A 13,450-nucleotide genomic window follows, 5' to 3' on the forward strand; every position below is an offset into this window, starting at 1 on the left:
CGGCCACTTTTTGTATTTTTAATAGAGACGGGGTTTTGCCATGTTGACCAGGCTGGTCTCAAACTCCTGACCTCAGGCGATCTGCCTGCCTCGGTCTCCCAAAGTGCTGGGATTACAGGCATGAGCCACAGCGCCTGGACTCCTGTCTCCTTTTAGAGAACAAGATCTGGGCGTAGGTGTGCCCATCACTACTGGGGTGTCTGCTTCTCAGCCCTTTCAGGGAACAGAGCTAGGAAACATACACACACGTTTGAAAATATACATATACATACGCACACACATACTTGTCTGTGTATACACACATACTCATATGCATGGAAGTATACATACAGTTCACATGCATACTTCAGAAATCTTGTGTTCTCACCCATACCTCTAATTCTAACCCATGCCTCGTGGCCTCTTCTTGCCTTCTCCTGTTCCATCCGTGTGTGCTCCTTTGTTCCATCCGTGTGCTCCTTCGTTCCATCCGTGTGTGCTCCTTTGTTCCATCCGTGTGTGCTCCTTCGTTCCATCCGTGTATGCTCCTTCGTTCCATCCGTGTGTGCTCCTTCGTTCCATCTGTGTGTGCTCCTGTGTGTGCTCCTTTGTTCCATCCGTGTGTGCTCCTTCGTTCCATCCGTGTGTGCTCCTCCCTCAGTGGAAACCCTGCTCCCAGCATCACCAGCACATTCTGCCATGCTCAGTCCTGCAGGACATCTCACATCGCTTCAGAATCGCTCTGCCCATACCACTGCCATTAACAACCCCACTCAGATGAGCACTGGATTTGGTTGTAATTCACCTCCCCCCACCACCCAGTCTTGCTCAAGGCTGAGGGTCTGTAATCAAACACTGTGTTTGTAAGTCACTGTAGCTTCGCGCTCTCTGTCCTTATCTGTCTGTCTCTCTCTTCATTGTGGTTATGGCATCTGTGGGAAATAGAATTCGGTTCATTTGTTCTGGTTCACTTTCAGTCTCATGTTTTCCTGTTCCCTTCCAACTCTGACTTGATTTTACTTTTTGAATCTGTAGACTGTGACGTGCCCAGCCCAGCTGGACCACTGCAGGAGCTGGGTACTTGCGAATTGAGAATGTGCTAAGCGGGTGTCGGGAGGGGAAAGTCCAGGTGGAAAGGTCCTTCTTGGCCACAGCCCAGGGGTGAGCACCAGCACCCACCCTGACATATAGACTCTCCGGGCTTGCCTCATGGGCAAGCCCTCCCCAGGGCTGCGACACCCAGGATGGGAAGAGGCCAGACCCATTGCTCAAGCTCCAAGTTTCTGCTGTCCAGAGGAAGGAGGCCAGCAGGACCTGGTGGGACAGTCCCTAGAAGGCCAAGGCCCTGCACACAGATTGCAAATCAGTACAGGGGCTTTGCTGTCTGAATAGCCCCAGTCCCACATTCCCAGGCACATCTACCCCATCCGACCTGACTTTCCTCTCTCTTACTTCTTCCTGATTCCCATGACTCCAAATTCCCTTTATTGCTGTATTTAGAAGAATATGGACAAGCCGGGCAGCCGGGGAGCATGCTGGCCATCACTGCCGGCTGCTCAGCTGTAGAGATCCAGGAGCTGGTCATCAAGGCCTCTTGGTCTATTCCTGGGACCCTAACCCTGGATGGAGTTCAACCATGGTGCCTCATCTACACAACAGAGCTGAAAGGCCTCTGTCCTCCCAGCCCCAGACGAATATTTGGGACTATTCATTAGGTGAACCCTTTTGTGGGTTTTTCAGTCTCAAGGCAAGAAGCCCCCTGAGTGTGAAAAGCATCACTAGGAGGAAGGGTGGGAAATCCACCCAGCTCCTGGTCAGGGGAGACGCTGTTTCCATCGCCTTCCTGTCGCCTCCCCCTGCACAGCTGTATCTACTGAGGCAGGAGCTGCAGCGAGTCAACATGGTTTCCTCCTGCGAGCTGGAATTGCAAGAGCAGTCCCTGAGGACGGCCAGCGACCAGGAGACCGGGGACGAGGCGCTGAACCGCCTGAAGGAGGAGAATGAGAAACTGCGCTCGCTGACTTTCAGCCTGGTAGGTTCCGGTCCCCCCAGCAGAGAGCAGCCTCCTGCCTTGGGGGCTTGGCCCCCAGGCTGTGGGGTTTCTGGCAGATGGTTTAATTAAGGTGAGGCGAAGGACAGGAGGTGAAATTTGGTAACTCTTCTCACCCACTTTCTCTTTACCTCCCTCCTTCCTGCTGTTCCCCAGACACCAAAATTGGCACAATTAAAAGCTGCTGGAATCAGTATTAAAAGCTGGAACTGGGTACAGTGGCTCATTCCTATAATCCCAGCACTTGGGAGGCCGAGATGGGCGGATAGCTTGAGCTCAGGAGTTCAAGACCAGCCTGGGCAACGTGGCGAGACCCCATCTCTACAAAAAATACAAGAAGTAGCTGGGCATGGTGGTGCACACCTGTGGTCCCAGCTACTCAGGAGGCTGAGATGGGAGGATCGCTTGACCCTGGGAGTTTCAGGCTGCAGGGAGCTGAGATCACGCCACTGCACTCCAGCCTGGGCGACAGAGGGAGACCCTGTTTCAAACAAACGAAAACGAAAGCTGCTGGAGGTGCATCACAGTGCCCCACTCGGTGGGTTTACTGCAGCCATCGTGTTTTGGAGTGGACTTGGCCCGTTGTAAAGCATGGGACTCGTGTTAAAGATGGGGGAAAGAAACCTTTCTGCCTGGAAAGATTCCACCCTCTGGGCCTCATGTGCACTGGAGAGAGGGGGGTTCTGAAGCAGAGCAGTGAGTCAGCAATGACCCTTGGCTTCTCCTCCTCGCCCCGCTCAGTAGATTAGTATTGAGATATTCCTTCCATAAGCATTCACCGGGCCCGGGGCACCGGCCCTCCTGCAGCCTGGATTGTGTCCCTGTTTACAAGCTGCTTCCTGGGAAGTGAGTGTCAGAGGGAACCACCTGTCTGCTGGTTTCTCCCTCGCTGCGAAACTGCCGGTAGGTCTGCTGAAGGAGAAGGCTGACCTGGTAAAGGGAGGAAGTGGTGTCCTAAGAGGTCGCCAGCTTCCTGTGTTCCTTTCTCCTTGGACGTGAATGTGCACGTTTTCCAGGCGTGGTGGGTGGCTTTTCCGTGGCTTCTCTCCTGCCCAGTGTACAGTAGTAAGACTGCATCCGTCCACACCCCTGACCGTGAAGTTGCCGCCGTCTTCTTGGGATTCTGCTTGCCTAGGGCAGGCCTCTGGGGAAGCCAGCACCCCAAAATGAGCTCTCTCTGCCCCAGGCGGAGAAGGACATTCTGGAGCAGAGCCTGGACGAGGCGCGGGGGAGCCGACAGGAGCTGGTGGAGCGCATCCACTCACTGCGGGAGCGGGCCGTGGCCGCTGAGAGGCAGCGAGAGCAGGTGCCGTGTGACCCCTTCCTCGCCTGTGACCCTCCTGGGGCTGGTCTCAGGGGCGCGGACAGGTCTGTGGGGAAGCCAGATTCCTTCATCTGCACCGAGCCCACATAACTGTGCTGAACGAAACTGTCGGCCTGCTTTGTCAGCGCCACCCTGAGCACCGACTCACACCCACAGCTAAGACCATGGTCAGGCAGATGCGTGATTCAAACGCAGGGGATTGCAGGGCCCGGGGCCCCGGGGAGAGCCAGGGACTTAGGTGAGCAGGGAACGGGGAGGAAAGGAGACCGTGGAAGAGAAGAGGACAGGGAGGGGAAATTGTTTTTTTGGGACATTAAAAAAGCAAAACACAACTATGCACGTAACATCCACTCATTGTTTTAATTCAGATATAATCAGCCTAAGCAACTGTCTTGATGTGCCTCGAAATCTAGCACTTAAGAGACAAGTGAGGCCAGGCACGGTGGCCCACGCATATAATCAGCACTTTGGGAGGCCGAGGCAGGCAGATCGCTTGAGGCCAGGAGTTCGAGACCAGCCTGGCCAATATAGTGAAACCCTGTCCCTGATAAAATTACAAAAATTAGCTGTATTTTTTTTAGTAGAGGGCCTGGTGGTGTGTGCCTGTAATCCCAGCTACTAGGGAGGCTGAGGTACGAGAATCACTTGAACCCTGGAAGCAGAGGTTGCAGTGAGCCCAGATCGTGCTGCTGCACTCTAGCCTTGGCATTGCAGCAAGTCTCCATCTCAAAAAAAAAAAAGAGAGACGAGTGAGAATTGACCTTATTTCATCCCTAGAACCTCCCTCCCTCCACCCCTGGGCTCCCCGACCCCCTCCTCAGCCCAGACCCTCAGAGCTGCTGAGCTCCACAGGCCATGTGTCCCACTCTGTCCAGTACTGGGAAGAGAAGGAACAGACCCTGCTGCAGTTCCAGAAGAGTAAGATGGCCTGCCAGCTCTACAGGGAGAAGGTGAACGCGCTGCAGGCCCAGGTGTGCGAGCTGCAGAAGGAGCGAGACCAGGTACCTAAGAGGCCAGGCCCACCCCGTCACCCAGTGCTTGCTTCCCCAGGTGAGGGCTGGTTCCAGGGACAGTCTCATGGCTCCCTGTCCTTGATGGCAGCTGGTCCCAGATTTCAGGGTCTCTTTCCTTGGTCCACGCGAAGTTTCCTCACTCCCCCATGCCTATTGTCCGCATGCTGTCTCTATCATCCTTCTTTTATTCCTGGCACATGACCCTGAGAAAGTGCACCCCAAATATTGGGTTTTGTTGAAACTGCACACGTGAGCATGAATTGAAATGAATCCTAAGTTTGCACAGCTCAGCGTGGGCCATTTAGTGGATGTCAGATGCACGCAGGCTAGAAACAGGGCTCTCCTTCTCTAGCTGAGGCTCCCCCGTAGTGATGGCTTGGCCTCCTTACTCCCGTCTTGGCCCACAGGCGTACTCCGCAAGGGACAGCGCTCAGAGAGAGATTTCCCAGAGCCTGGTGGAGAAGGACTCCCTCCGCAGGCAGGTGTTTGAGCTGACGGACCAGGTCTGTGAGCTGCGCACACAGCTCCGCCAGCTGCAGGCAGAGCCTCCGGGTGTGGTGAGTGCTCCCGGCTGACCCGAGCTGGAGGCCAGGCAGGGGCTGCGGGGACAGCGGGACAGAGCTGGGTCCCAGGGTGGCCCAGGGAGGCACTGGGAGGACAGGCAGGGTCCCAGGCTGGGCCACACGCTGCACCTGCAGAGACGGCCCAGTGTCACTGTGTTGACCGACACACCGGCTCCCACGCGTGAATGGTGCTGTGAAATCTTGAAGGTGCTCAGTAGACAAGTAGAGTCTGCTTCCGTGTCATAGAATGGGGAGCTTAGTGGAAGGTTCTGGAACCTGTCGAGTGTGGTGATGGATATGGCAGGTGGCGTTCGAAGCTGTCCACAGGCAGCCATTTGCAGTGCAGATGCTGTGTTCCTGAAATGCTTAAAAGCCCAACGTCTGAGAGCGGAAAGACAGACCTACGTGTAACAGAGGGAGCATGTTCCCAGACAGCCGGGATTCTTAGAAAGCCTCTTGCTCTGGGCTGGCGGGCAGCTCCAGCTCCAGGCCCCCAGGGAGGCACAGGAGCTCCTCCCTCCGCATGCAGAATCCACCGGCCCTTCCTGCCTCACCCCTACACAGCCAGCGTCCCACATCGATGGTGAAAACACACGTGTGCACGCAGACAAAAACCCTGGGGCAGGCGCCAACGCGCAGGCTGTGCTCATTCTGAGTGTGAGATGACAGGTGGATTTTCTTTTCTTTTCTTTTTTTTTTTTTTTTGAGACGGAGTCTCGCTCTGTCGCCCAGGCTGGAGCGCAATGGCCGGATCTCAGCTCACTGCAAGCTCCGCCCCCTGGGTTTACGCCATTCTCTGGCCTCAGCCTCCCGAGTAGCTGGGACTACAGGCGCCCGCCACCTCGCCTGGCTAGTTTTTTGTATTTTTTAGTAGAGACGGGGTTTCACCGTGTTAGCCAGGATGGTCTCGATCTGCTGACCTCGTGATCTGCCCGTCTCGGCCTCCCAAAGTGCTGGGATTACAGGCTTGAGCCACCGCGCCCGGCCTTTATTTTCTTCTCTAACTGGTTCTGCTTCCCTACCTCCAATTTTCTGTGTGTATGTGTGTGTGTGTGTGTGTGTGTGTATGTGTGTGTGTGTGTATTATATATTATTCGTAGAACTGGTAAATCACACATATTCTAAAAGAAATGAAATGCTGTGTGTCCAGCTGGTTTCTTTCAGTCCCGTTGACTGGCAGCGCCGGTGATCCTGTGACGCTGCGGTCCCGGGCTCAGAGGACAGGGACATGATTGTTTTCCCTGGAAGCTGACGAGAGGAAACTGCTGGGGAGGGTGGAGCGGGCGGTGCTGACCTGGTAGAAACCCCACGGGCCTGGAATGGGAGCCTTTCCTGAATTAACCAGCCTGTCTGGCCTGTCTTTGGCAGCTCAAGCAGGAAGCCAGGACCAGGGAGCCCTGTCCACGGGAGAAGCAGCGGCTGGTGCGGATGCGCGCCATCTGCCCCAGAGGCGACAGCGACGGCAGCCTCGTCAGCTCCACCGAGGTACAGCCGCTCCTCCCACCTCCCTCACTGCCTTGACCCTCTGGGCCAGCCCAGGGGCTCCTCTGTCAGGACAAAAGTGGGCCTCCTTCCACCCTGTCCCCACAGGGAAGAGGTTGGTGCCATTGTGAGAGTTCATTTTAGTTTTTTGAGACGGAGTCTGCTCTGTTACCCAGGCTGGAGTGCAGTGATGTGATTTCGGCTCACTGCAACCTCCACCTCCCAGGTTCAAGCGATTCTGTTGCCTCAGCCGCCCAAGTAGCTGGGATTACAGACACCCGCCACCATGTCCAGCTAATTTTTGTATTTTTAGTAGAGATAGGGTTTCAACATATTGGCCAGGTTGGTCTTGAACTCCTGACCTCAAATGATCTGCCGGCCTCAGCCTCCCAAAGTGCTGAGATTACAGGCATGAGCCACTGCACCTGGCCCTATTGCGAGAGTTTTAAACATCAGAGGTTGATTCTGTCACAGTCCTGGAGGCCAGAAGTCCAAAGTCAAAGGGCTGACAGGGTACCCGTCTGAAAATCCTGTCCCTAAAGAAGGTCACATTCACAGTTTGCAGGGTGGACATGAGTTTCCAGGGAACCCGATTCAACCTGGTACAGACGGTCCCCAGACATGAGTTTCCAGGGGACCCAATTCAACCTGGCACAGACGGTCCCCAGATATGAGTTTCCAGGGGACCCGATTCAACCTGGTACAGACGGTCCCCAGACATGAGTTTCCAGGGGACCCGATTCAACCTGGCACAGACGGTCCCCGGACATGAGTTTCCAGGGGACCCGATTCAACCTGGCACAGACAGTTCCCAGATATGAGTTTCCAGGGGACCCGATTCAACCTGGCACAGACAGTCCCCGGACATGAGTTTCCAGGGGACCCGATTCAACCTGGTACAGACAGTTCCCGGGATGCCAGCCTCACTGTGGTTTCTGGAGCCTCAGGTCCCTGGCATCTGCCCTCACCCTTTGGCAAAGTAAAGAGGCGGTCCCACCACAGTGGGCATGTGGCATGAGGAAGCTGGGGTCAAAGTCCCAGTGCCGCAGGATGCCGGGAGCCGGGAGGGAGGGAGGGTGAGAGGCAGGTGAGCCTGACATCCCTTTGCCATGCCTTGGGGTGGACCTGGTGTTTCCTTCCTGGACCATCCCAGCAGCACCCCAAGCGCATCAGGCCCAGGCTCACTTGCCCCCTGGCCACTCAAAGAGTCGGGGGAGGCCGGGATCTTCCCCAGAACACTGAGTGCACACAAGGGGAAGATGTCACTGTTGGTGCTGGGACTCCCTGGGCCAGGGCAGCCCAAACCCTCAACTGAATTGACTCTCGCATCTGCCTTAATGCCCCTCTGTGCCCCCCATTCCCCACAGGACAGAGTCCAGCCATGTTTCCCTTCCCTGGGGGTGGGTCGGGTCAGGGAGGGAAGGGAAGGGAACTCAGGTGCTCGGAACTGGCTCCCAGCAGCTCTGCTCACCAGGACAGACCGTCCTCATTCACCAACCTCGTGGGCAACTGACCGATCAGCTCCCCTCCAGCCATGCTCCTCCTGCCCTGGCTTTCTAATCTGGCCGCTCTAGGGGGACTGCCTCCTACTTCCTGGGCACTCTGTGTGCCACTGCTCTGTTGCTCTGTCTGGAATGTGCCCCCCACACACACACTCCACCTCACTCCTCTGTCTGTGCCACTTTCTCCAAAGAGTCCGCTCTGGCCTCCCTGCCCTGCCCATGTCGCCCACAGCCCTGGAATGCCTCACTCCACCTCACTGGTCCATGGGCGCCCATTGGTTCCCCCACACCAAGGATGGTGCCTGTCCTCAGATGTACATCTGACACCATCAAAGGACCTGGCACATAGCAGCTGCTCCAGGAATACTTATTAGTGAAAGAAGGGGCTGGACTCAGACCTACCCCACACACCTGGTGGCCTCAGTGCCTCGCACGTCACATTCGTCAGTGTTCGTTCTGAACGCAGCCTGCCCTCCCTAGCCACTAACTCAACCTCTCTGGGCCTCAGTTGCTTTGTGCATTAGTTCGTTCTCATGCTGATGGGAAAGACATACCCACGATTGGGTAATTTATAAAGAAAGAAGTTTAATTGACTCACAGTTCAGCATGACTAGAGAGTCCTCAGGAAACTTACAATCATGGCAGAAGGCACCTCTTCGCAGAGCGGCAGGAGAATGAGTGCTCAGCAAAGGGGGAAGCCCTTTATAAAACCATCAGATCTTGTGAGAACTCACTCACTATCACGAGAACAGCATGGGAGAAACGGACCCCATGATTCAGTTGTCTCCACCTGGTCCCACCCTTGACATGAGGGAATTATTACAATTCAAGGTGAGATTCGGGTGGGAACACATGGCCAAACTACATCACTTTACATGTCAAATGGGACAGCAGCGCCGCCTTACACATTTATCCTGAGAACTAAGCCAAGCAGCTAATAGAGTGCCTGACATACAGCAGGTGCTCACTGCATGTGACCCCAGTGTCTGGCATACAGCAGGCGCTCAGTGCATGTGACCCCAGTGTCTGGCATACAGCAGGTGCTCAGTGTATGTGACCCCATGTCACATGGGGTCACATTTCCTTCCCCTCCTGCTGCCTCCTCTCCACTCAGTTCTCACTGTGGCTCACTCTCTCTATACCGTGGGGGAGCAAGGGAGGAGTCTCAGGGTGTCCTCGTGCGTGCCCCACTGACCTCTGCCCTCCCTCCTCCAGTCTCAGCTCTGGTCGGACCTGAGCAACACATCCAGCCGCGAGCTGGTGGACAGCTTCCGCTCCAGTAGCCCCGCGCCCCCCAGCCAGCAGTCCCTGTACAAGCGGGTGGCCGAGGACTTCGGGGAAGAACCCTGGTCTTTCAGGTAGAGCACGTGTGGCACTGGGGTCCTCACTGGCAACTCACCAGAGACACCCATCTAGACCTCAAGGCATCTGGGGGTTGCAGACAGCAGCTCCTGCCCTCAAAGCCCCGGAGCTGGCAGGTTCTGGGGGCCAGTGCTTGGGGCGTGGGGACTCAGAGGCAGCAGGTGACGCAGTTTGAGCCTGCTGCTTCTTGTGCTTTGCAGCAGCTGCCTGGAAATCCTGGAGGGAGACCCAGGAGCCCCGCCGGGAGCTAAGGCGGGCGACCCACACCTGAATGATGAGCCCCTAGACAGGGCAGGTGAGCGCGCCCAACCCTGAACCTCCACAGCAGCTCACCTCCCCTGGGCAGAGCAGGTTGCTGATGAGAAGGCCGGGGCCTCTCTCCAGGGAAAGAGCAGATAGAAGCAGAGCTCAGCTTCTGCCCTGGGCCTTGACCTTGGCCTCGATCTTGCACTTTGGGAAAGTCCCGCCTGCCAGCCACCATAAGCCAAAGGCCAGCTGCGCTCTGTTTGCTGGCGTCCTTGTGTTTTTCCCTAGAGCCAGGGAAGTTGTGTTTGATCCACGCCCCGCTCAGCACCCAGCCCCCTGCTCTGATCTGTAACGCCTGGGCTTCCCAGTGGTTTCAGACGGCAGCAGGCAGGGTCGCTTAGTGGTGCCAGGCTGAGGCCAGGCACAGCGTGACATCTACCTGAAGGGAGCATCTCTCCTCTGAGGCGCTGGCCCTAAGGCCTTGTGCTTCTCTTGTGGCTCATTTCTGTTTGTGATTGGACCAGCCCTCTCTCCTTCCAAAGTCCATGGGCCCATCACGGGTGGGTGCCTTAGCCTTTCCACCTCAGCGCAACTGGCGCCCAGCCTTTGGCCTTGCACACAGTAGGTGCTTTGCTCCCCATCTGGAATTCACCTCATGGCCACCAGGGGGCAAAAGTGCCCTGTGCTGCCCAGGTGCCTTCTGTGGGTGGCATGACCGGAAACCTTCATCTCTGGGGACTCATACACGTTTTTATGTATAACAGTGATAAATTGAGAGAGCCCACCCAAGGCATATCTAAATTGGATGTGAGATGAGAAGGGAGAGCTTATTCGTCTTGATTTTTCCTCTGTGAGGATTCTGCGTAATGCCCTGGTTGCATATACTTTTAGTGGCATTGACCTCAAATACATCCAGAGTACACACCTCATTTCATTGGCTTTGAATGTGATCCCAGTGGGTTTTTGCCTGCGAGCCAGGCCTAGGGAACTCTTAGGTCTGTGCCGGCCCTGGTTCTCCTGTGTGCTTCACAGAGTGAGACTTGCAGCCGTGGCCCTGGCAGGCTGCTCCCTGGCTCGGGTGCTCACAGGCTGTACAGTAAAATGCTAGAGCTTGGGAGACCCTGGGGAGCCTCCAGTCTTAGGGTTGACAACTCAGCGACCTGCCACCGCCAGCTGGGAAGCAGAGGGGTCTGGGGTAAGGAGCAGGCAGCCGCTGGCTAGTGCCAGTGATTGCTGCCACATAGAAATGCAGGCCAGGGTGGAAATGCAGGGAAGTGCAGTAGTGCAGGTCTGCGTAGAAATGCAGGTCCATGTTTGGGAGGCCGAGGCGGGTGGATCGCGAGGTCAAGAGATCGAGACCATCCTGGCCAACATGGTGAAATCTCGTCTCTACTAAAAATACAAAAGTTAGCTGGGAGTGGTGGTGTACACCTGTAGTTCCAGCTACTCGGGAGGCTGAGGCAGGAGAAGCACTCGAACCTGGGAGGCGGAGGTTGCAGTGAGCCAAGATCGCGCCACTGCACTCCAGCCTGGCAACAGAGCGAGACTCCGTCTCAACAACACTAACAACAACAAAAGAAATGCAGATCCATGTAGAAAGGCAGGCCAGGGCTGGGCACAGTGGCTCCCACCTGTAATCCCAGCACTTTGGGAGGCCAAAGCAGGTGGATCACGAGGTCAGGAGTTCGAGACCAGCCTAGTCAACATGGTGAAATCCCGTCTCTACTAAAAATACGAAAAATTATCCGGGTGTGGTGGTGCATGCCTGTAGTCCCAGCTACTCAGGAGGCTGAGGCAGAAGAATTGCTTGAACCCGTGAGGTGGAGGTTGCAATGAGCCAAGATCACGCCGCTGTACTCCAGCCTGGGGGACAGAGCGAGACTCTGTCTCAAAAAAAAAAAAAAAAGGAAAGGCAGGCCAGTGCAGGCCCATGCAGACATGGAGGTCAGTGCAGAAATGCAGGCCAATCCTGAAATGCAGGTCCATGCAGAAATACAGGTCAGTGCAGTAATGCAGCCCCAGGGTTACAGCAGATATTTTTTCAAGTGAAGCCAGAAATCCAGATTTTAGGTGAAATCTTCCTGTCTTTCAAACATTGGCAACCCATTCAAATATCACAAAATAGCATGTGGTGCTCAGACCCTCCCAGCTACAGCTCCTCACTAGTTACAGTGATTTTAGGAAAGATGAAATCAGTGTCCAAGCATTGAGGAAGGGGTGGAGGAAGAGAAAGTTCAGCCTCAGCACAGAGGATGGAACAGGCACGGGGTGCCTGAGGCTGAGGGAGAAGGGGCTGAGGTTACAGGAAGCCCCATCAGCAATGGGGTGACCAAGATCTGTGAGCTCTTGGCTTCCTCCCAGACCTTCTCCAGCTGGAAAGCAGCCTGCAGCCATTCTCACCTGGAAGCCTTGATGTCTCGGAGAGGTGAGCAGCAGGGGGGAACCCTCCGAGGCTGGCTGGGGAACCAGGGCCAGGGGGTGGCAGAGCAGAGGGTGAGTGTCCTGTCACCACTGGGAGGTGACAGCATTTCCCAGCCCATGGGGCCATGGAGGGGGAAGAGAATTCCAGAACACTGGGGCCAGAGGGAAGCAACGGGGAGGTGGCCTTGCCGGCTCTCCTACTCTGGGCAGTGCATAAGCCGGTCATCTCCCGGCCTGCAGCGGCATCCTCATGCGGCGGAGGCCAGCCCGCAGGATCCTGAGCCAGGTCACGGTGCTGGCGTTCCAGGGGGATGCGCTGCTGGAGCAGATCAGCGTCATCGGCGGGAACCTCACGGGCATCTTCATCCACCGGGTCACCCCGGGCTCGGCGGCGGACCAGATGGCCTTGCGCCCGGGCACCCAGATCGTGATGGTGAGTCGCGCGAGGCCCCTCCTGTCCCCCGGGCTCTTCATGGGGGCAGCGGCAGTGGGTGGGGTGACCCAGACAGACTTCAGATCCCCCAGACCATGCAGATCCACTCTGAGCTAGGCCCCTGCTCTTTCCTGGGCTGATGTAAAGCGTTCCGCTCATTTATAAATGAGAGTCGTGCCGTGGGGAACCCAGCACACCACCCGCACAGCACCCGCGGTGGCTGCTGCCATGCGGCACTTCTGACCAGGGATCTTTGCTTGAGGCCCTTTGACAGGGCTGGTGGCGGTCACTTCGGTGTGTGCAGTAAAATACATGTGACATGTAATTCACTGTTTTAACCATTGGGGCATTTCTTTTCTTTTCTTTTCTTTTCTTTTCTTTTTTTTTTTTTTTTGGGATGGAGTCTTGCTCTGTCACCCAGGCTGGAGTGCAGTGGCACAATCGCCGCTCACTGCAAGCTCCGCCTCCGGGGTTCACGCCATTATCCTGCCTCAGCCTCCCGAGTAGCTGAGACTATAGGCGCCCGCCACCGCGCCCGGCTTATTTTGTGTGTGTGTGTTTTTAGTAGAGACGGGGTTTCACTGTGTTAGCTAGAATGATCTCAATCTCCTGACCTTGTGATCCACCCGCCTCGGCCTCCCAAAGTGCTGGAATTACAGGCGTGAGCCATCGATCTTTTCTTTTCTTTTCTTTTTTGTTCTTTTGAAACAGGGTCTCACTCTGTCACCCAGGCTAGAGTGCAGTGGTGCAATCACACCTCGACCTCCCCAGGCTCAATTGATCCTCCCACCTCAGCCTCTTAAGTAGCTGAGACCAGACCACAAGCATGTGCTACCATGCCCGGCTAATTTGGGGACATTTTCTAAAACTTTTTTGTTGTTGCTATAAAATGCACAAAACTGCTGAGAAGATAAATGGACACAAATGTACAACCTGGCTGGGCGCAGTGACTCACGCCTGTAATCCCAGCAGGAGACTGAGGCAGGCAGATCACTTGAGGTCAGGAGTTCAAGACCAGCCTGGCCAACATGGCAAAACCCCATCTCTACTAAAAATACAAAAATTAGCCAGGCAT

The 13,450-nt window shown here is 55.7% G+C and overlaps 1 protein-coding gene across 1 annotated transcript in view; it reads left to right on the forward strand.

Moving 5' to 3' along the window:
* The window catches only part of CARD14 (caspase recruitment domain family, member 14), a 53,334-nt gene that overhangs the window by 29,876 nt on the left and 10,008 nt on the right, over positions 1 to 13,450 (forward strand). Inside the window, exons 6-14 of the mRNA XM_011958407.1 lie at positions 1,844 to 2,011; positions 3,216 to 3,335; positions 4,229 to 4,354; positions 4,774 to 4,923; positions 6,298 to 6,414; positions 9,129 to 9,271; positions 9,476 to 9,570; positions 11,883 to 11,946; positions 12,183 to 12,375. Coding sequence (XP_011813797.1) covers positions 1,844 to 2,011; positions 3,216 to 3,335; positions 4,229 to 4,354; positions 4,774 to 4,923; positions 6,298 to 6,414; positions 9,129 to 9,271; positions 9,476 to 9,570; positions 11,883 to 11,946; positions 12,183 to 12,375 — 1,176 coding nt within the window. The remainder of the gene's footprint in view (positions 1 to 1,843; positions 2,012 to 3,215; positions 3,336 to 4,228; positions 4,355 to 4,773; positions 4,924 to 6,297; positions 6,415 to 9,128; positions 9,272 to 9,475; positions 9,571 to 11,882; positions 11,947 to 12,182; positions 12,376 to 13,450) is intronic.

The sequence above is a fragment of the Colobus angolensis genome, unplaced genomic scaffold (assembly GCF_000951035.1).
Source record: "Colobus angolensis palliatus isolate OR3802 unplaced genomic scaffold, Cang.pa_1.0 Scaffold1, whole genome shotgun sequence".
NCBI lineage: Eukaryota > Metazoa > Chordata > Mammalia > Primates > Cercopithecidae > Colobus > Colobus angolensis.